The sequence below is a fragment of the Cetorhinus maximus genome, chromosome 32 (genome assembly GCF_964194155.1).
Source record: "Cetorhinus maximus chromosome 32, sCetMax3.hap1.1, whole genome shotgun sequence".
Classification (NCBI taxonomy): Eukaryota; Metazoa; Chordata; class Chondrichthyes; order Lamniformes; family Cetorhinidae; genus Cetorhinus; species Cetorhinus maximus.
The window spans coordinates 7,881,991-7,905,489 of record NC_135910.1 but is presented as its reverse complement, the minus strand read 5'-3'; the positions used below and the strand labels follow the sequence as shown (position 1 = coordinate 7,905,489).

General features: G+C 50.2%; 1 protein-coding gene across 9 annotated transcripts in view; it reads left to right on the top strand.

Moving 5' to 3' along the window:
- LOC144671454 (homeobox protein Meis1-like) overlaps positions 1 to 23,499 on the top strand; it is a 464,290-nt gene that overhangs the window by 360,805 nt on the left and 79,986 nt on the right. For all 9 annotated transcript variants that reach the window (XM_078533376.1, XM_078533369.1, XM_078533371.1 and 6 more), the window contains exon 7: positions 18,252 to 18,360. In XM_078533376.1, coding sequence (XP_078389502.1) covers positions 18,252 to 18,360 — 109 coding nt within the window. The remainder of the gene's footprint in view (positions 1 to 18,251; positions 18,361 to 23,499) is intronic.

Here is a 23,499-nt window from a genome sequence, read left to right as displayed (position 1 = left end):
AGAGGGGCAGTTAAGAGCCAACCACATCGCAGTGGGTCTGGAGTCACATGTAGGCCAGACTAGGTTAAATTACAGGGAGATAATGGTGTAGTGGCGTTGTCACTGGACTAGTAATCCAGAGACCTAGGGTAATTCTCTGGGGATTGGGGTTCAAATCCCACCATGGCGAAATTTGAATTCAATAAAAATCTGGTAACCATGCAACCATTGTGAATTGTTGTTAAAACCCATCTGGTTCACTAATTCCCTTTAGGGAAGGAAATCTGGTCTGACTCCAGATGCACCACAACAACAATGTGGTTGATTCTTAAATGCCCTCTGAACAAATAAATGCCCATGAATGAATTTTAAAACCCAGGTGAAGACAGCTGATTTCCTTCCCTGAAGGACATTGATGAACCTGGTGGGTCTTTACAACAGTTGATGATAGTTTCATGGTCAGATTTTATGACATTATGATACAGCAGTTGGTAAAGTTAAAAACCCCCAGAGGGGAAACTGTAAACAACTGTCATAACCTATATTCTTAAGTGGTATGTTTGAGATGCAGCTCTAAATTCAGGAATCAGATCACCAGTTCTCGAGAGGTTTTATATTAAACTAAATGAAACAGTTTATTAAGTGACAAAATATTAAACACATATACATGGCTAGAAACTACGACTATTGTAACTTTTTACAAATTCCTAATCTCTATTAAGGCAACTCATAGACTTAACCAGACACCAGGCAAAGTATTTTCACCTTATGAATTAAAAGTGAGGTTATTTTCACTTTAGTTCCTGTGGAGGCAGTTGGGGGCTTGTAGCTGCTTTGATCTCACATTGCCTCTGCCCTGCACACACAAAACTGCTAACCTTATACCTAGCACAGCCCATTGAATGTAAATTCTCATTGTATCACCAGCCTCTTTTAACAATAAAACCCCTTCCGTAGTACTAATTTTATTCGCGATATAAACATATTGCTTGGTCTCTGCCAGCTAGGTGCTAGATTTCACCCCACTCCTTCAATGCTCTATTCAAAAGTGCAAGTGTACTCCACCTCTCTTACATCGCAAAACTAATACACATCAAAGCACCCAGACTAGCTGGCTTTAATCTAATTAAGACACACCCACAGACTGTTTTAAAAGAAAAATATTTTCCAATAGTATTATCTACATTAATAGCTTCATGACAATTAATTGAATTTAAATTTCACCAGCTGCTGTGTGAAGGATTTGAACCCCTGTGGTATTAGTCTGCGTTTCTGGCCTATGTGATTGGATGTTGCCGTCCACTTGGCAGCTGATCACGTGGCTTGTCAAAGCAGATTCCTGCGCAGGGTCATCACCGCCTTGCGACTGTCACAAAGAAAGTTGACATGAAATCCTGGTGTAGCTTTCCATCCGATCGGTCTGGGATGGATACGGACAGAGATCCCAGAGGTGAAAGATGTCTTGCTCACCGTTCAGCCCTTGACACATCACCTAGACGCTGTGTACACTAATCTCCCCTGGATTGCCAGGGCGTTTCCAATTGTGGGAGAGACTAGAACCGGGGGACACAGTTTAAGAATAAGAGGCCTCCCTGTTAAGACTGAGGCGAGGAGAATTTTTTCTTCCCCTTGAGGGTCGCTAGTCTGTGTCATTCTCTTCCTGAGAGCAGTGGAGGCTGGAATTTATTCAGGGCAGAGTTAGGCAGATTTTTGACAGACGAGGGAGTCAAGGGTTTTGGGTGGCGGGGCAGACGGGAGTTGAGATCACTACCAGATCAGCCACGATCATATTGAATGGCGGAACAGGCTCGATGGGCCTACTCCTGCTCCTAAGCACTATGTTCCTATGAGAGGGAGCGAGATGGGGGAGGTGGGGGGGTTGTGGTCGTAGAGGGGGTGCAGGAGCAGAGTGGGGTGAACAGAAGAGTGGGAGCGGAAGAGCAGATGAAGCTGACTCACTGTGAAGAGCCTCCTCTAGCCGTTCGGAGTCCTCTGGGAAAAGAAGCGACATTGGGAGGCTCCGAGGACCCAAACTGCGCAAAAGGAGGCTACAGGGGCCCTGTTCTCATTCAGCTGAAACGCAGCTGCAGGTTGACAAGGGGAGAGAGAAAAAAGCCAATAGCAGCTGCTGCTCTAAATGGACCTGCTGAAGAATAATTCAAACGTTCAATAATCCTGTCGTCTGGCTGGGAGTTGCGAAAAGCTGGGCAATTAAACATAATGAGAAACACACGTTCCCCTCGAACTGAGACTCGGAGCCATTTCGCCATCGCCCGCCCTCCCAAATTTTTACGTTTGCTTCATTCTGATTTATTGCTTTCACGTTTGATTGGAGTGACGCTATTGGAACCAGATGCAGAAGCAGAGGTGCAGCCTGGAGGACCAGCGATGTGGCGAAAGCTGAGAGTCAGCCCCGGGTCGTGGGGCCACAGGTGGCGGGGGGGGTTACTTGCTGGGGGTAAGTGCGCAAGTTATATCGGACAGCCTTGTGACGGGGTGGGGGGGGGAGCAAACACTTCTCCCCCCTACCCAGAGTGGGGGTGGGGGGGGCGACTCGATACCACTGCTACCCGTTGCACGCCAGTCGAATTTCGAGTCAGGGCAGCTCCTCTCCTGACATCCCAAAGGGCTTCGCAACCAGCGGAGCGCTCCCGAAGCGAGGTACGGCGTCGGAAACACGACAGCCAATTTGTGCACAGCAAGATCCCACGGACAGAATTGAGGCAACGGCCAGGGTGATTTGCCTCAGTCGTGTCAGCTGAGGGGTAAATATTGTCCAGAACGCCCCTGCTTTTCAAATAACGGGTCTTCCACGAACCCCGAAGGCAGTGGGACCTCCATTTAACATCTCACCCGGAAGGCAGCAGCTCTGACAGTGCAGCACCCCCTCAGCGCTGCAGTGAGAGTCCCAGCTTAGATTATGTCCTCCAGTATCGTGGTTTTTTTTCAGAGACATATACTTTATTCATAAAATATCTGAAAGAACCTTACAAAACATTTCAGGATGGCCCTCAACCTTATTGAAACATACAAGATTCTTAGGGGGCTTGACAGGGTAGATGCTGAGAGGTTGTTTCCCCTTGTGGGAGAGTCGAGGACCAGAGGGCATAATCTCAGAGTAAGGGGGCACCCATTTAAAACAGAGATGAGGAGGAATTTCTTCTCTCAGAGGGTAGTGAATCTGTGGAATTCTTTACCACAGAGGGCTGTAGAAGCTGGATTGTTAAGTATTTTCAAGGCTGAGATAGACAGATTTTTAATCAATCAGGGAATCTAGGGTTATGGGGAAAAGACAGGAAAGTGGAGTTGAGGATTATCAGATCAGCCATGATCTGATTGAATGGTGGAGCAGACTGGATGGGCCGAATGGCCTACTTCTGCCCCCATGTCTTCTGGTCACAAAAAGTGCAATCATACTCAAGTTTTCCACATAAGGTCATGAGCTGCTTTGACACAATCAGTGAACATTACAGACATTTCGACATGGCCACGGCAGACAGTGCAATGATATTCAAGTTATTGACACGTCCTCCAGTGTCTTGAGTGGGGCTTGAACCCACAACCTTCTAACTTTGACCTTTGGGTCCACTTTGGCGTGTGAGAGCTGAAGTCAGTTGGATCACTTTCTACTCATGGGGTTGAGTCTAGTCAGCAGTTATAAGTTAACAGGCAGCCTCGGGGGGGCTGGGGTCTCTCTGTGCTCTGAGTGGGCCCTAAACGTTACCTCCTGGAACCCCTCTCTGACTCTGTACGGGTGGGAGCATCAACCTGCTCATTTGCATGCGGCCAAGGCCCTTCCACTAAGAATCGAGAGGAGACAAATCACGGCCACACGTGATTGGCCACGACCGGCAGGATTTGCACCACGTGGTTCCTGGTTCCCGAGCTCGGGAATATTCCCAGGTAGTCCCCCGGAGATCTGGCAGGTAAATTCCGAGCGTCCACTTCGCCTGGACCACGGTGACGTTGTAGATGGCATCAGGCGAAATGGGTAGAAGCCTCTCAATGTGCATTCAGGTAGCTTGTCCAGCAACAACTTTCATTTATGTAGCGCCTTTAACGCAGTAAAATGTCACAAGGTTCTTCACCGGAGCGCTATCAGACAAAACCTCTCACTTAAGCAGATATTAGGAGAGGAGGCCAAACGTTTGGTCAAGGAGGTGGGTTTTGAGGAGAGCCTTAAATGAGGAAAGTGAGGCGGAGGTGTTTCGGGAGGCTTGGGGGGCTCAGGTAACTAAAAGCACAGCCGCCAATGGCAGAGAAATTCAAATCGGGAATGCACATAACGCAATGGGGTACTGCATATGGCGTATTGTCGCTGGACTAGTTTTCCAGGGACCCAAGGTAAAGTGCTGGGGACTTGGGCTCGAATTTGAATTCAGTAAAAATCTGGAATTAATGACCACGAAACCATTGCCAGAATTGTCCGAGGAAACCCACCTGATTCATTAACACCCTTTAGGGAAGGAAATCTGCCGTCCTTGACCTGGTCTGGCCTACATGTCATAGCGGACCCTGGCCTGGCCTGCACGTGACTCTTAAATGCCCTCTGAACAAGGGCAGTTAGGGATGGGCAATAAATGCTGGACTATCCCGGGAACAAGTTCCGGGAACCTGTGACAATCCCTGTGCCGAGTTAGCGTCCCGGGACCTTGCCCTGCTCCTGTTTCTCTACCACCCCTTCACCCAATCTGTGATAGAAACTGGGATTTCCCTCTGAAGAAATAATAAAACATGAGCTGGGGAAAGTTGGGTTGTGTTCTGCAGCCTCGCTGCTGAGTAATTAGGCGTGAACGGCACAGCGTGGGGTCAGTGGGGGAGGGGGGGGTCGATCGTTCGACTGAAGCCGCTCTCTGAATCTGGACACTTATATTGAAAAATGATTCATTTCTCCCCCAAAGTAGAGATGAACTGTACATTCAGGACAAAAATCGCCTTCATAGGCCGAAGAAAATGTTGCCGCATTGCAATTCTCTTAACGTTTAGCCCATCAAGGTGAGGGGGGATAATTAAACCAGAGTCTCTGGAGATACTCAGCAGATTGGTGAAAATAAAGCGCGTTAACCGGCTCGATGTACCTCGGGCTTTGGGACCCTGGTGTCAGAACCGAATGAGGCTGAAGGGTGGGAGCGAGCCCGCACTTGCCGGCAGTGGGACCAGCTCAGCGAGTCCCCAGGAGGCGGCCTCCTATTTGGCCACCTCCACGCCTGCCATCCAGTTAAGGGCAGAGGGCGGGCTCACTACGCTACAGGCCTGGTCAAGAGGGCTGGCAACTCTGAAGCGTCAGAACCAGGGTCGCCAACTACAATTAACTGTATTCCTGGAGACCCCATCACGTGACTCGCCCTCACGTTCCAGCCATTCGTCGGCCAACACATCCATCCTTGTGACGTACGGCCTTCCTACGCCAATTGGAAAGCAAGAAGACTCATTGCCCAATTGGATGATGCTTAAGAAGACTCATTGCCCCATTGGATGATGCTTAAGAAGACTCATTGCCCAATTGGATGATGCTTAAGAAGACTCATTGCCCCATTGGATGATGCTTGACTGTTCAGCCAATCAGCCTTCTCCCCTCCCCCCGCCCCCAACATTTTCAATATTTTAATATCTGGTAAAGAGAAATGTTCAAAGAAAATGACCAGAAAAACACAATCTCTTTCAACGTCCCGATGGTTTCTCTGCAGGGTTGCCCACGGCAGTGCCCTGGAGATTGATCTCCAATTCCCGGGAGACTCCAGGCCAACCCTGGGGGGGGTTGGCAACCCGACTCAGCGTAGGCAGGCTGGAGGCCTCGGGGTTACCTCAAGATGGAGGCACCCAGGAGAGTTGACGTGAAGGGTGGCGATGGATGGTTGGCGGGTGGAGGAGGGGGTGAGTCCCCTCACCCACCGCAGGGCAAACCCCTTCTGGGGGAAATCGTTGCGGGCGCTGGCTGGGGCTGTGTTATGTTCTTGTGCCTGCCCCCCCACAGTCCCCCCAGCTCTGTGGGTCATGGGGCCCGAGGCTCTGACTGTCCACTTGGGCACTGCAGGGGTACCCCCTCCAGGGGGTGATGGCATTCGCGTGTGGTGGAGGGCCCGGAAAGAAGGGGCTCATTCAGGCCATTCATTATGTCAACTGGCTGCCCAACGTCCAGCCTGATCCACCCCTGCCCCACTAGGGGAAACCCCCTCCCCCACCCTCCCCGGGCAGCAGGACTATGTTAGGAAGCTGCCCTGGCGCAGCTACCCGCTATGGAACTGGACCCTCCCTCACAACCCCCACCCCCCGGCAGCAAGCTGGTCAAATTCCGCTCGATGTTTCAGGCCGATGGCCCCCACCCTCATCGGCCCCAGTCGCTGACTCCCTTTCCTTATCCACGGACGCTGTCGACTCCCGGGTGTTTCCCAGCACCTCCCGTTTTTATTTCGCTTTTCCCGAATCTGCAGGATTTTGCGTTTGCACGAGGGGGTGGGAGGGGAACAGGTCGATGGTCGGACACCCACGGCCAACGCCAACGCGTAGAGTTAGATCCTGAATAAACAACTTGCCCCCGACTCAGCCCCAGCACGGCGGCTCTTACTACGACAGCAACTACTTGCATTTGTATAGCGCCTTTGGAGTGGTAAAGCTCACTGCAGCGTGTCACAGGCGCCGTTACCCGGGAGGGCTGCCTGGAAGAGCTACTTTTCGGGTGAACTCACTCTCTCTCTCTCTCTCTCGCGGCTGTACAAAGATTCCGGGGCGCGGTTTGAAAGTAGGCGCAGGGGATTTCCTGGTGTCCCGACCAATGATTACCTCCCAATCGATCAGAGTGAAAGACATTGGCCTGAATTTTTTCGGACAGCGGGCGGGGCTCGGGCCATTAGCCGCCCGCGGTCAGCCCCGCGCCGCCATTTTAGGCAGGCGGGCCAGTTAAGGCCCAGCCAGCGTAAGGTGTGAGCCGTGGCGCTCAGCGCTACCTGTGTGGGCCGGGGGGGTGGGGTGGGGGGTGCTAGGGAGAGTCGGGTCCAGTCTCACTGAGGCACCGAGTTGCTTCGGGTAGATTGAGGCGCTTTGGAAATGATTAAATAAACGGATTAAAAATGTAATGAAACATGTCCCCTCATGTGATTGTGTCACAAGAGAGGGGACGTGTTTTTACATTTCATAAACAGATTTTTATCTAATTGATAAAAGCTGCAGGAAACCCCATCCCGCTCGTGGATGAGGTTTCATAAAAAAAAACGCGAAGGCCGCTTTGGCCTTTTCGCCTGCCCGTGAGGTGTGAGGCTGGACGGGCGGCGTTAACAATTGCCCCGATTACTTTCTTAATGGGCTTTAATAGGCCGTTTACATATCGGTGGGCACATAGCCGACCCTGGCGCGCACCCGCTGAACGAAGTATCACGGGACCGCGCGGTGACCTCAGAGCGCAGGCCCGACGTCATTTTACGCGTCGGCGTGTCAGGCCTGTCGCCCACATGCCGACTGAAAACCCTCCGCCCGTTAGCTCAGCGTTGTATTGTGGGATCTTGCTGTGCACGAGTTGACTGCTGTGCTGTTGCCTGCATTTCAACAGTGGCTGCACCTGTGCAGGCGCGTAACTGGCTGCGAGGGTGTTGTGAATGGCGCTATGTAAACGCAAGTCTTCCTGGCCGCGCGCACTCACCATCTGCGGGTTCTCTGAGTGGAGCTGCCAATTGACCAGTAGGCCCCGGGCTGCGGGCTCCTTAATGTCAGGACCTGGTTGTGAGATAGGCCAAAATCATTTCGTACGGAAAGGGTCAAAATCCTGGAACTCCCTCCCTAACAGCACTGTGGGTGTACCTACACCACATGGACTGCAGCGGCTCAAGAAGGCAGCTCACCCTTCTCAAGGGGCAATTAGGGATGGGCAATAAATGCTGGGCCCAGCCAGCGACACACACACCCCCGTGAATGAATTTATAAAAAACAGAGGGAGAGAGAGAATGTTCATCCCCTCTGTCTGTGTAACAGAAAATGAACAGCTAGAGTTTGGTCCGTTTTGTTCACTGGGAGTGAATGGGGATGAGATTGGTCCATCTAACAGGCTATTTCATTCGAGAGAGGAAGAGAATTGTTCCCATGTAATTCTTCAAATAAAAGGGAATGAGAAGGGAGTTTGATTCATTTAGGGTTCGAGACAATGAGAGGTTTTTCTTCATTCTTCCTTGGGATGCGGGTGTCGCTGGCAAGGCCAGCATTGGTTGCCCTTCCCTAATTGCCCCCTGGACTGAGTGGCTCGCTCAGCCATTTCAAAACCTGGAATGAAAAGTCTGGGAATAATCATGAAGCCGTTGTCGATTGTTGTACAAACCCCATCTGGTTCACCAATGTCGCTTCAGGGAGGGAAATCTGCCCTCCTTACCCAGTCTGGCCTACACGTGACTCAAGACCCACAGCCATGGGGTTGACTCTTTAAATGCCCTCAGAACAAGGGCAATTCGAGATGGGCAGTAAATGCTGGCTTAGCCAGCGACGCCCACTGCCGGTAAATGAATTTTTAAAAAAATACTGAGCTATAGCAGACGAGGTTTAAAGATAAGCGAACAATGCAATGCTAGTGATGAGAGCAGATGCTCTCTGGACACTTGCGTCCTCCATTTTAGTATCAGACATTAAACCGAGGCCCTGTCCGTCTCTCGGGTTCTGATGCAGAAGATCCCGTGGCTCTATTCCAAGAAGAGCAGGGGGAATGTTCTTCCCAGTGCTGTGGGCCGATACTCGTCCAGGCAGACTAATCTGGCCATTCACCCCCTCCCCCTTTCTGTTCGTGGGAGCTTGCTGTGCGCAGGTTGGCCGCCATGTTTCCCACAATACATCAGCGACTACACTTCAGAAGAAAAAAAATACATTCGTCGCCTTTAAAATGCTGTGGGATGTCCTGGGGAAAAAGAATGGTGCTATCATAATACACATCTTGCGTTAGAATGTGCTAAAAATAGCGTAAAAATAGCGGCCGATAAATGTCACGACTGATTTATGTGTTTGTTTGGAAATATCAGTGATGCCTTTTTTTAGTTTATTGGTTTCTTGCGCTTTTTCACTCTGAGTAGCTTTGCCTCTCTTGTTTCAAATTACACCATCTCCTTTTGACAGTGATTCTACTTGTTCCGATGCCAAGCTAAAATCGCTGTAACAGGGAAGACAGAGCTGTTTTTTTAAATAGATCGTATCTCGCAATTATTTCTTTCCCCTTTCTACCACTCCTTGTTCCTTTGGTTAGGCAGCTACACCCCACCGGACCCCGGTTAAACTCTTACCTCCGAAGCAAGTGTATAAAATAATAATCGGATATGTGACGCAGGGAAAACCTAAAGTGTATTGTTTTACGGTAGTTGTTCAGTTTTGCCAGCTCCTCAAGCAGTTTACAAAAGAAGGAATAGTTTGCAACTCGTGCACTAAGGCAATGCTATAATTAACTTTTAAACGTGATTATGCCTTTATCTCACGATCGTTCACGTGTTGGCTAAACCTAAGGTCGATTTCAACTGGGGCGACGCAAACCTTACTGAGGGGATAAACGCAGGTTGACAAATGCCCTCAGAGCCTGGTAACCGCAGCCTTTTGAATTTAACTAGGTGCTAAACAGACAAACGCCCATAAAAACTAATTGGTGATGTTTGCATTTGAATTAAGCGTCCTTGATCATCCTTCAAATAACTGACCGCTGACCAATGAACTGACAATTGCAGCGATGTATCGAGTTACACTGGAACACAATTTGCCAATTTAACACTTTTTTTTTTAATATGTAATAAACCGTGACAGAATTTTATTTAAGAAAAAAGGTGTTTTTGCCTAAGACCATAAGACATAGGAGCAGAAATTAGGCCATTCGGCCCATCGAGTCTGCTCTGCCATTCAATCATGGCTGATAAGTTTCTCAATCTCATTCTCCCGCCTTCTCCCCGTAACCTTTGATCCCCTTACCAATCAAGAACCTATCTATCTCGGTCTTAAATACACCCAGTGTTTCAGGCTAAAGTACTGCGGGTGGGATTTTAGGGTCTCGCCAAGCGAATGGACATCAGACCGGCTCACCGCGTTTTAATGGCCCCGCCCCCGCGACAGGGCGGTGAAGTCCCGCCCCCTATGTTCCCACCACGGCCAATCCACGGTTACTCTCAGCCCTTCCTGATCGCTGGAGGCCCCGGACTTAATTGTGAACAGAACTGGGAGAGTCTCGGTGATCGGCGCCAGGTTTCAGAGCTCTGGTCCGGCCAAGTGAGGTCCCCTTGGCTTGCAAACTGCTTTGCAGCGGATGATGTCACCCCACCCCCCTTCGAACTGTAACCTCAGTCAAACAGCTGCCGGATTGTGAGAGCAATTACTCACAATAGCCTGCAGTTTTCACAAAAGAGGCCCAAGGTTTTGGGATATAGAAGGCGGGATCTGCCTCCATCACCGCACTCGTGTCTATATGTTCGACTGTAAGGTGACCCTGATGCAACGTGCCAAAGGCCGCGTCTCTCCACCTTATGAAACTGTAGGAATGCTTGAGATTCAATTCAAAACCTTTGCATTTACCACTGCCTTTCTGAGCTTTGGTTAACTATTTAATTCCCCCCCACACCCGGACTCCATGGCTGCTTTCTTCACTTTTGATCCAAATCCCCCCCACCCCGGTTTTTGCCGTGGCCTTGTTCAGTGTCGTGAGCCCCCGACTTGCCGTCTGCGGATCCCAGACAGTAGGGCGGTGGTGGACTATTCCACTGTGGGGGCATCACAGCCTTGCCTGAAATCGATGCCCAACACACGCACGTGCTTTCCCGCATTGAGCTTGGGGGGGCTGGGTCACCGCTTGTTTGTTTATTTATTCTTACACGGGCTGTGGGCGTCGCTGGCGAGGCCAGCGTTTGTTGCCCATCCCTAATTGCCCCCGAACTGAGTGTCTTGCTCGCTCGTGTCAGAGGGCGGTTAAGAGTCAACCCGTATTGTTGTTCGGCCCAGGGCAGCGTAATGTCACTGATGTTAAATCAGTCGGTTCACTCGGGTCAGGTTCCCCAGACGATGTGAGCGGCTTTGAAATGGGGGAAGGAGTTTGAATCATCAGCATCCCATACAATGGGAGTGAATGGGAAGCGGAGTGAGATATTCGGATTCTGTCCAACAGGAGTGATTGGGAAGCAGTGGGATATATTTAGGATCAGTACAATGGAAGAAAACTAGGGAGTTGGAGGATCAATCTAGCAGAATTCCATATGAGAGTGAATATGGAAGTGTTTTGTCCATTGGAACTCTCAGCAATGTGCAGTGTAAAAAATTTATTGTTATACCCTCCATTTAGAATACCAAATGGGTAAGCCCAACGAGGATGAATGTAGGTGTGAGCTGTGGCTCTGAGGGGAGTGCACGCTCATCTGTGCCGGGCAACTGTGGGTCTAAGGCCCACTGTAGAAACTTCAATACAATATCTAGGCTGACACTCAGAGTGCTACACTGAGGGACCGTAGCACTGAGGGAGCACAGCACTGAGGGAGCGCTGCACTGAGGGAGTGCTGCACTGAGGGAGTGCTGCACTGAGGGAGTGCTACACTGAGGGAGCGCTACAGTGAGGGACCGTAGCACTGAGGGAGCACAGCACTGAGGGAGCGCTGCACTGAGGGAGTGCTGCACTGAGGGAGCGCAGCACTGAGGGACGCAGCACTGAGGGACGCAGCACTGAGGGACGCAGCACTGAGGGACGCAGCACTGAGGGACGCAGCACTGAAGGAAGCAGCACTGAGGGAGCGGCCAAATTTAAGACAAGATGTTAAACCAAGCCCTGGCGACGATGTGAAAAAGCCCACATCACTGTGCAAGGAAGAGCAGGGGAGGTTCCCCCTGGTATCCTGGCCAATATTCATCCCTCAACCAACATTGCTAAGAAACAGATTATCTGGCCATTGTCACATTGCTGTTTGTGGGATCTTGCTTTGTACAAATTGGACGCCATGTTTCCTACGTCACCACCATGACTACACTTCAAACGCACTCTGCCGACTGACTAAGTGCTTTTTTGGACACCCTGAGGCTTAGAACGACCCAATAGAAATACAAATTCCTTTATTGTAGAAATTGTTTAACAGGAATAATTAAACTGTTGAACTTGAGGATCCCAAAGCAAGTCTGCCAGAGATTGTTAACACTTGAGCTTCTGTAAGTGCCATGCAGCCAGGGCACAGTTGCATCTCCTTGTATCCCAGCCAAGCCAATCATTCATCCAGCTATTCAATTAAATCTAAGAGCAGCACACATTTTACACAGCGGAGATTAGCTTCCAAGATGTGTGTTGCGGACACAAAAGTGAATTTTGGCAGCGCACGGCCTGTATTTAGTGATCTCATCAGGCAGTAAAAGTCAAATCAGTGGGGAGTGTCTTACTCGTGGATCAGAAGTCCTTACAACTGGCGAGAATGTAAATGTGGCCTGGTCCATGAGGATTCTCTACCGTGAGCGAGAGTGGGAAAGGGGGTTGATCCCCTGGAATTCGGTAGGATAGCAGTGGAAGGGAATTGGAATTATGCTGGGATCATTTATCTGGAATCAGCTGTTGCTGCTTTAATTTATCGGGAGAGAGGCGCTGTATAGCAACTGGACCTTTCCCGGGTCAGTGACAGTAAAGCAGGGGGATGAATTCTGCGATGTAAAACAGCTCTGGCGCTGTGTTGGCCGGGCACTCACGGTAATAAATCTCCTCTTGTGGTGTCAAGTTGTCCGACTGCCTGAGAGGCAGGGGGCTGGCCGGCATTGTTTGTTCCACTCTGAACTGGTGCTGTGTTACAGGCCAGGTTCTTTGCTGCCAGGCCGAGGTGGAGATTGTCATCTCACAGTCGGGCTCTTTGAAGATTGGAAGGCATTATTTCGGAGCGGTGTCGCGAGGCAAAAGCAGCCTGTCATTTCCAGGGCGCGATGCAGCCTTTGCCGCCAGCGCTTTGAAATTACGGAGTCAGCATCGGTTACTTTCCACTTTGCAGGGCTGTATCTGGACACGTTGCACCTTCTGTGCAGCACACTCTGATGTAGGTCAGCGTCTGATCTATCATTCAGCGCTTCTGGCTCTGTCTCACAACAGACAGACCAGATAAACTGCCCTCACTTCAACAACACAGTTCTCGCCTGCAACACTCTCTGATATACCACACTATGCCTCTGGCTTTCTCTCTAATAGAGAAATCATATAAAATGCTCTCTTGATAGCGCAGCCTTCACTGTGACACAGCCTGATGAACCATGGCATCTGATATTACCTTCTACACTGCTCGTGGATTCTTACGTGCGTTGAGAGGATACCTGTAACTCTGGGAGCTTTAAGCGGGGTGACTGGCACTTTGCCAGGGGCAGGAGGTTCTGCCCCCTCCCCTCCGCTGTGTTGGGTGGCAACCAATTTCGTGGAGGCAGCCTCCCTATGGTTGCTCAGCAGGACCATCAGATTCAGATACTCCATGACCCACCCCCTTCCCCCCCCTCTACGCTCCCTCCGGTGGGCTTCCCCCTCCAATCCGTGCCATCCTCCACCCTCAGGCATCTCTCTCTTTTTTTTCTCTCGATCGAACCCAACCCTCCGAGCCCCCTCGGGTCTCCTACCTGCCTCAGCAGCTCCCCGACCTCTCCCTGCTGGGGCCTCGGGAGCTGCTGGGGCCTCGGGAGCTGCTGGTCCTCTGATTGGTCCTGCAGCGCAGGAAGCCCGGGCACCAGCCTCCTTTATTGGACGGTGAACCTGGAGGCGGCGAATCAGGAGGCCCCCTCTCAGGAAGTCGCCGAGCAGGTTCCTCCGCCGGCAAGTCCGAGCTCCCATTCAGTCCCGGCATTGGGGAGACCAAAGCGCCCCCCGCAAAATTAAGCCCCCAATTTCTGTTTGTCGACAAATTGACACCCATATATTGACAATCAGCGCAAAGTTTCATTTGGTCTGGATTTAATTCCAAACATGATTCCCTTTCGTTTCGAGTTGGCTCAGGACATGAGAAAGAAGGAACTTAAATTTATACAGCAAAGGCAAATAGAAAAACAACAAGGGGGGTCAGCCTTTCAAAGGGCTAACATAGGCATGATGGGCCAAATGGCCTCCTTCTGCGCTGCCTGGTTGGATGCTAGAATAAGAACATAGGACTTGGGAGTAGGAGTCAGCCAGTCAGCCCTTTGAGCCTGCTCTGCCATTCAATGAGACCTGGTTGTGGTCTCAACTCCACTTTGTCGTCTGATGGACTATACTGTGAGTGAGTGTGAGGTTATCCGCTTTGGTAGGAAAAACAGAAATGCAGAGTATTTCTTCAATGGTGAGAGGCTGGGAAGCGTTGAACTTCAAAGAGACTCAGGTGTCCTTGTTCATGAGTCACTGAGATCTAACATGCAGGTACAGCAAGCAATTAGGAAGGCAAATGGTATGTTGGCCTTTATCACAAGAGGATTTGAGTAAAGATGTCTTGCTGCATTTGTATAGAGCCTTGGTGAGACCGCACTGGTGTATTGGGTACGGTTTTGGTTTCCTTACCTAAGGAAGGGTATACTTGCTATAGAGGGAGTGCAGCGGAGGTTCACCAGGTGAATCCCTGGGATGGCGGGATTGTCTTATGAGGAGAGATTAAATAGACTGGGCCTGTATTCTCTAGAATTTCAAAGAATGAGAGGTGATCCCATTAAAGCCTTGCAAACTTCGTGCAAGTCGTGACAGGGTGGGTGTGGATAGGATGTTCCCCCTGGCTGGTGAGTCTGGAACCAGGGGACACAGTCTCAGGCCATTTAAGACTGAGATAAGGGGGAATTTCTTCAGTCAGAAGGTGGTGAATCTTTGGAATTCTCTAGCCCAGAAGGTTCTGGAAGCTCAATCACTGAGTATGTTCAGGACTGAGATCGATATATTTCTGGATACTAATGACATCAAGGGACATGGGGATATGGGGATAATGGGAAGTGGCATTGAGGTAGATGGTCAGCCATGATCCGTTTGAATAGCAGAGGAAGCTCGATGGACCAATTTGCCTACTCCAGCTCCTATTTCTTACATCTCTACGTCTGCCCGCCCCCACAACCCCAACACCATCCTAACCCTCGCCTCCCTTGTCAATCAAAAATCTGTCTAACTCAAGCCTTGAGTATATTCAATGACCCAGCCTCCAACTGCTCGCTGGAATAGAGAATTCCAAACACTAACAGCCCCCTGAGAGGGGGGTGGGGGGGATAAAAATCTCCTCATCTCCTATATCGTGGCTTTCCCCATCTCGGGAATTCTGACGTGTTTTACAGCCAAGAAAGTATGTCACTGTTATAAGGTCGGAAACACAGCAAACAAGACGTGAGCTATAAGCTCCCACTAACAGCAATGAATGACCTGTTATGTGTTTAGTCATGTTGGACACAAGTTGTGGGTTTTTATAATTGTGGGAGGTATTTCCCAGTTGTAGTATCGAATCATATTTCCCTCCGACCTCCAGTTCTTTTTCTAATTTGTTTTATGCACTGTCTAGAGGCACACCACAGTAACTCGCCAAGGCTGCTTCATCTCCCAAACCCATGACTACCGCCACCTGGACATACAAGGGCAGCTACAAGCAAACACCACCACACTCCACACACAATCCTGACTGAGTTAGCTATATCATTTTTTTTTTTATTCGTTGGATGTATCCCTAACTGCCCCTCGTTCTGAGGGCTTTTAAGAACCAGTGTGGGTCTGGAGTCACATGTAGGCCAGACCAGGTAAGGATGGCAGATTTCCTTCCCTAAAGGGGCATTAGTGAACCAGAAGACAATTGGTTTTTTTTTTTGGGGTCATCACCAGGCTTTTAATTTAAGTTTCACCATCCGCCGCAGTGAGATTTGAACCCAGGTCCTCAGAGGATTACCCTGGGTCTCTGCAATACTAGCCCAGTGACAATACCACTATGTTACCACCTCTCCACATTGCGGGTCTTCCATCATCGTTGAGCCAACATCCTGATTAGCTTCCCAAGCAGCAGCGTGACCACCACCAGATGATCTATATTCACGGTAGTGGCTGAGGGATGAACGCTGCTCGGGACACTGAGGAGAACTCTCCTGCTCTTCTTCGAGGCAGTGCTGTGGGCTCTGTTGCCTCCTCCTGAAAAGGCTGGTGGGGCCTCAGTTTAATGGGGGGGGGTTCCTTGTAGAGGGCACCCTGCTGAAATGCCTCGAGAATCACTGCAAGTTCCAGTGCAGAAACCCAGAGAAAGTCAATGCATTGAACAGCTCATGCCATCTGTTCTCTGTTGACTACGTCATCGAGGCCTTTAAATATTGTAGACTGGCCGGAAGTGTAAGACCAGGGGAAATAAAATGACATGTGTCTGTAAAGAGTGATAAATGTTTGGAATAATCTGCTTAGTGTAATTTTTTAATTCATTCATGGGATGTGGGCGTCACTGGATAGGCCAGCATTTATTGCCCATCCCTAATTGCCCCTTGAGAAGGTGGTGGTGAGCTGCCTTCTTGAACCGCTGCAGTCCATGTGGTGTAGGTACACCCACAGTGCTGTTAGGGAGGGAGTTCCAGGATTTTGACCCAGCGACAGTGAAGGAACGGCCGATATATTTCCAAGTCAGGATGGTGAGTGACTTGGAGGGGAACTTCCAGGTGATGGTGTTTCCAAGTGTCTGCTGCCCTTGTCCTTCTAGGTGGTAGCGGTTGAGGGTTCGGAAGGTGCTGTTGAAGGAGCCTTGGTGAATTCCTGCAGTGCATCTTGTAGATGGTACACACACTGCTACCACTGTGCGTCGGTGGTGGAGGGAGTGAATGTTTAAGGTTGTGGATGAGGTGCCAATCAATTGGGCTGCTGTCTCCTGGATGGTGTCGAGCTTCTTGAGTGTTGTTGGAGCTGCACTCATCCAGCCAAGTGGGGAGTATTCTATCACACTCCTGACTTGTGCCTTGTAGATGGTGGACAGGCTTTGGGGAGTCAGGAGGTGGGTTACTCGCCACAGAATCCCCGGCCTCTGACCGGCTCTTGTAGCTACAGTATTTATATGGCTAGTCCAGTTCAGTTTCTGGTCAGTGGTAACCCCCACGATGTTGATAGTGGCAGTTGAAGCAAAAACATTTGGGGTGTTCACAATAGGGCTGATTCCCTATAATTGGATAATTAAAGCACTAGAGAGATGTGATTTGATGGGAAAATTAAGGGGCTAGAGGAAGGGGCTTTGATAGAGTTAAGGGGCTAATGGAGTGGGTTTTGATGGGAGACTTAAGGGGATAGAGGAATGGGTTTTGATGGGAGAGGTAAGGGGCTAGAAGAATAGGTTTTGATGGGAGAGTTAAGGGGATAGAAGAATAGGTTTTACTGGGAGAGTTAAGGGGATAGTGGAATGGACTTAGATGCGCTGAATAGCTTTTTTATATCCTCAATTTTTCTTTTGAGCTCTTGGGTGCACTGCAATGTCTGAGCCAATGTAAGTGATACATTGGAATTCATTTTAATGATTGCTTCAGTTTCAACTCAGGGATCCAATCATGGGCCACCCTGTTAACACCCCATGTCTCTGTGGATGCAACCTAAGGTGGTCCATGGATTTATTGGTCAGGTTTAATTTACTGGATGGACTCTGACTTCTATGAAGGTACTTGGTGCATGTCCCTGCTAGCCTTGGTGTTGGTAGAGTCCTCATAAAGTGTCTGTTATATCTAGAGCTGAATTTGAACGGTATGGGGCTTGTTCTCGATCAGTCTGCAAGTATCCAATAATCAGCAGAGGGCTGTCCTATCCAGCTGTTATAATGTAGCAAGCCAACTTGCGCACAGCAAGCTCCCACAAACAGCAAAGTGATGGCAATGGTAGAATAATCTGTTTTAGTGTTGGTGGGTTGAGGGATAAATATTGGCCAACACACTGGAGAGAACTCCCCTGTCCTTCACTCACACTTTACCCAATTCAGGGAGTCAGAGCCTACCCCAACAGGCAGGACACCAGTCCATCACAGGGCACATACTCACACTAAGGGACAACTTACCAACCCACCTAACCCGCACATCGTTGGACTGTGGGAGGGAACCAGAGCCCCCAGCAGGAATCCACACAGATATAGGGAGAACATGGCAAACACCAGACAGAGAGACACCTGAGTCGGGGTTGAACTGGGTCTCTGGAGCTATGAGGCTGCAGCGCTAACCACTGCACCACCCACACCGCTGTTTGTCTTTGAATAAAACCATGGGACCTTTTACATTGAGCTGAGGGGGGCAGATGGCACCCCCCCTGTCGTTTGCCCAGCTCCATCTCCTTTTCTGACTGACTGACTCCACCTCCTTTGCAGGCTGTGTATCGATTAAACGCTTTCCTTGTATCTCCACAGAATCACTGGAATCGAGACCACGATGACACGGGGTCCACGCATTCAGGCACGCCCGGGCCCTCCAGTGGGGGCCTTGCATCGCACAGTGGGGACAACTGCAGTGAACAAGGTAAGTCGCTCTCCGCGCAGCGCTCGCCCGCTTTGTCCCAACTACGTCATCACCACCAAAACTAAAATAACTGCTTGGCCTTTCCAGACTGCCGGCCTGGTGGCTATGCAGCCTTCACCACACTTCATGAGGTGAATCCCATTCAAAATGAAGCACCCAGCTTGCAGCCAGTCACTCCAGCCACTGTTAAGCTTACTTCAGTCGGGGCTGGACGTCACTCTAGGCCTCAGAGGCCGTCTCCGGGGCGAGGTTCCCGATTACTACTCACCCAGCGCCTCCGGGCTTTACAGTTAGGCTGAGTCGCGATGCTCACACAGCCGAATAGTCATGCCGGAAGATTGCCACTTGGACAAGGCCCTAGAAGGATGGCCAACACCCAGATCTCCCCAGTAAGAGTTTGCACCTTCAGGAGGGAGGTAGTAGGCGCTATAATAGTTGTCTTGCGCAGTTGTAGCCGGGCTGAACTTTCTGATAGAGCCTCCTGATTATTTTCATATTTCCTGGGATTAAATGGGATGTATAGCACAGAAGCAGGCCATTCGGCCCGGTCAGTCCATGCTGGTGTTTATCCGGGTGCTTCACCTAGCATCCCCGAGCTAAACCTATCCTTTTTACCTCAGCGACTGGACAAGTCCCACATTCTCACCGTTCTCTGGGAAAGAAAGTTCCTCCTGAATCCCCTCTTGGTTTTATGAGTGACTATTTTATAGTTACGACTCCCTAGTTTGGAACAAATGGACTCATCTTCTCTAAAAGAGGAATGTATCACTCCCGGTGACTGTTTAAGCGAGAATGAGAGGAATGCTGAAAGATTTTGAAATGTAGGGAGCCTTGGCAGACACCAGATTGTTTTCTGTAGAAAATTACAAATTGCACCAGGCAAGGGATGCACAGGATGCAGACCCGGGAGCGTCTGCAGAGCAGTAATCTCATTTATGGGGCAGAGGTTAAGCGTTCCCAGTCAGCTGTGGATGGTTCACATGACAAGGGACAGAAAAGGATGAAATGGTCCAATGAGCCAGTCCCAAAAAAAACACCCAATCAAACTCCATCCTGACAACCTTCCTCCATCTTAAACTCACCCCATGCAGCATCCGACCTGTGACCTCTCCAGATGAGGTGCCAAACTATTGCCTGTTTGGTGCCGTGTGTAGAAGCGGACTCAGGTCTTTTATTCTTTTATGGGGCGTGGGGTGTCACTGGCAAGGCCAGCATTTGTTGCCCATCCCTAATTGCCCTTGAGTGGGGTGGCTTGCTCACCCATGTCAGGTGGCAGGTAAGAGTCAGCCACATTGCTTTGGGTCTGGAGCCACATGGAGGCTGTTGTCATGTGCCTTTAAGGGATGACATCACTAGAAGGGAAATGTGTCACCTGATCCAGTCTTAGTTTCACTTTTGCTTTGAGCAGAGCACACGCACACAGCTCTGATGTCCTTCAGCTTCATTCCTCTGTGGAACTGTTCTCATGTGTCCAGCCTTAATGAATGTGTTAGTGAGTGACTGGTGCCTTGTGTTATTATAATGGCACAACATAGGCCAGACCATGTAAGGATGGTAGATTTTCTTCCTGAAAGGGGGTTAGTGAACCAGATGGGTTTTTATGACAATCAGTGATAGTTTCATGGTCGCCATTACTGCAATTAGCTTTCAACCAGCTGCTGTGGTGGGATTTGAACCCATGTCTTCAGCAGATTAGCCTTGGTCTCTCAATTATTAGTCCAGTAACATTACCACTACACCTTCCCTAGGGCCCATTATCACTAACAGAGACAGTAGAGGTTCATCAGCCCGGGTTGGCACCAGTTCAACACCTTGGCATATTGCAGCAGCCAATTGCCTTGGAGTTAGGTACAATAACATCATATTATCAGTTCATGATGCTGAACGTTTACATAGTTGTTCATGTCTTGCTGAATTATACACTTAGTGTAAGGTTAGTCAGACAGCTGGTAGAATTCCAGCCTGGCAATACCCGATTTGTACTGACTGGGTCTGGTGCCAATCCCCATGGGCTGGGAAGAAAGAATTTGCATTTCTGGAGCAACTTTCAGGATGCCCCAGAGCACTTTATGGCCCACCAGCACCTTCCCATGGGGCAATTAGGGATGGGCAGTAAATGCTGGCCTAGTCAACGACGCCCCACATTCAGTGAAATAATTTTTTTTAAATGGCCAATTAAATACTTTTGAAATGCAGTCACTGCCGTAATATAGGAAATTTGGGAACCAATTTCCACACAGCAAACTCCCTCAAACAGCATTGAGAAGATGACCAACCTGATGCTGGTTGAGGGATAAATATTAGCCAGGAAAAACACACTTCCTGTTCCTCAGATAGTGCCTTGGGACATTTTACATCCACCTGAGAGGGTAGATGGAGGCCTTAGTTTAATATCCCACCTGAAAAGCAGCACCTCCGACAGGGCAGCACTCTCCTAGTGGGGTATCAGTCAGTTTGTATTTAAACCTCTGGAGTGGGGCTTGAACCTACAATAATAAATTTCTGACTGACTCCACCTCTTTTGCAGGCTGTATATAAAAAAATAAAAGAATAAAAAACAAAGAGGAACGTTTGAGGACTCTGGGTCTATTCTCGATGGAGTTTAGAAGGATGAGGGGGGATCTGATTGAAACTTACAGAATACTGAAAGGCCTGGATAGAGTGGACGTGGGGAAGATGTTTCCATTAGTAGGAGAGACTAGGACCCGAGGGCACAGCCTCAGAGTAAAGGGAAGACCTTTTAGAACAGAGATGAGGAGAAACTTCTTTAGCCAGAGAGTGGTGAATCTATGGAATTCATTGCCACAGAAGGCTGTGGAGGCCAGGTCATTGAGTGTATTTAAGAGCGAGATAGATAGGTTCTTGATTGGTATGGGGATCAAAGGTTACGGGGAGAAGGCGGGAGAATGGGGTTGAGAAACTTATCAGCCGTGATTGAATGGTGGAGCAGACTCGATGGGCCGAATGGCCTAATTTCTGCTCCTATGTCTTATGGTCTTATGATCTTCTGATTCAAGAGGTGAGAGTGCTATCCATTGAGCCACAACATTCAGATAATGCTAAAGAGAGCTGTGTATCCTGGTCACAACTTAACAAGCTTCAAACATTAAAAGAACGTGTCTTTGGGATGTGGTGGTGCTGGGTAAGGCTGGCATTCCATGACCATCCCTAGATGCCCTGAAAAGGTGGTGGGTAAGCCTTCTATAGAGTTGACGTCAACAACTGGGCTTGGTTGGCCATCTCTGGCCGGACCAATCCCTCGAAGTTTTGCCTTGTGACCTCTCACCTCTGACCACCCCTTCCAGTTCAAACAGGTTTCACGCCCCCCCTCCAATCCCACAACCCCCGCACACCCCTGATCTCCAACATTTTTATAATTGATAAGTGGAAATGTTGAAAGAAAACATAAAAATAAGGCACAGCTTTATTGAATGCCTTCACAGCGGAGAGAGGTAGAGAAGCTGGGGTTGTTCTTAGAGCGGAGATGGTTATGGGGAGATTGACCAGAGGTGTTGAAAATATGATGGGCTTTGATGGTGAGGAACTGTTCCCACTGGCCAGTGGGTCAAAGGATCTGCATTTAAAATAATTGCCTGAATATCCAGGGGGCAGATGAGAGGATTTGTTTTAATGCCGTGAGCTGCTGTGATCTGCAACACGCTGCTCGAAAGGATGGTAGAGACGGATTCAATAGAAACTTTCAGAAGAGGAATTGGGGAGATGTTTGACGTTTTGGGGGAAGAGCAGCAGGAACGAGGCTAATTAGAGGGAGCTAGCACAGGCACGATGGGCTGAATGGCCTCCTGCTGGCGCTTTTTTTCAGCAGTGGTGATATCCGGGAATTTAACCCTGGGAGCCCGTGGTTTGTGTTGCCAGTTTGTCCGTTTCAGAGGGTGTTGGCAGGCGTGTGGGGCTGGAGTCCGGTGTATGGTCAGACTGGGCTGGGGGCAGCAGGTTACCCACCCCGCAGGAGGCAGGTGAAGTTGCTGTGTGTCTGCAGCTGGCTGCTTTCTGGATCACTTGGTCCCAGTGCCGTCCCATTGGGGGATACCTGCATCGCTGAACTCGATTCCAACCCTCTGCCCCTGCATCAACCTCACACTCACCTCGTGACTATGTACCTGATGGAGCTTCAACCCTCACAGCGCATCCCAATAAAAATACAACCTTCACTTCAGAACCTTCCCAGAAGATCCGAGGAATTCTCCCCGGCCCTCTCCCATCCCCCTCTTCCCTCCCATCCACCTCCGTCCCTCCCCTTCTCCTCATTTCTCTCTCCTCCCCCCCCACTATGTCCACTGTCCTCTCTCATATTCCCCTTCCCCTCCCATCTCCTACCCTTTACTCTTTCCCTCCTCTCCTCCCCTTTCACCCCCTCGTACACTCACCCCCATCCCCCCTCCCCTTTCTCTTTCCCTTTTCCCAGTCCACCTTCAATCCCCCCTCACTTCCCCCTCTCCACTCTCCCTTCCTCTTCCCTACCCCTCCCCCTGTCACTCTCTTCCCTCCTACTCCTCTCACTCTCCCCTCTCCCCTCTCCCTCGCCTATCTCCTTCACCCCTCCACCTACTTCCCTTCTCCCCCTCGCCCTCCCCTCTCTCCCTCCCCTTCCCTCTCCCTTCCCCCCTTCCTTCGTCTCTCCCTCTCCCCTCCCCCTCCCTTTCCCCTCCCCTCTCCCTCTTTACCTCCCTCCCTACCCCCTCTCTCTTTACCTCCCTCCCCTCTCCCCCCTCACCTCTCTCCTTTGCCCTCTCCCCCTCCCCTCTCTCCCCTCCATTCCTCCACTCCCTCTCCCTCCCCCTCCCCCTTCCCTCTCCCTTCCTCCCCCCTCGCCTCTCCCCGCTCCCTTCCATTCCTCTCTCCCTCTCCCCCTCCTATCTCTCCCCCTCCCCTTCTCCCCTCCCCTCCTCCCCTCTCCCTCTCCACCCTGTGCCCTCCTCCCTTCTCTCCCTCTCTACCACCCCCCATCACCCGCTTCTCCGCTCTTCTCTCTCCTTCCCCTTTTTTCCTCTCAGACTCTCCGTTCCCCTCCAGTTAATTCTAGTACAGCTCCACGGTGACCTGGCCCATGAGACCTTGCCAGTTTGCGATGCCCAACTCCCATCGTGGAGGGGGCAGGACTTGGCAGTGCCACTTCAC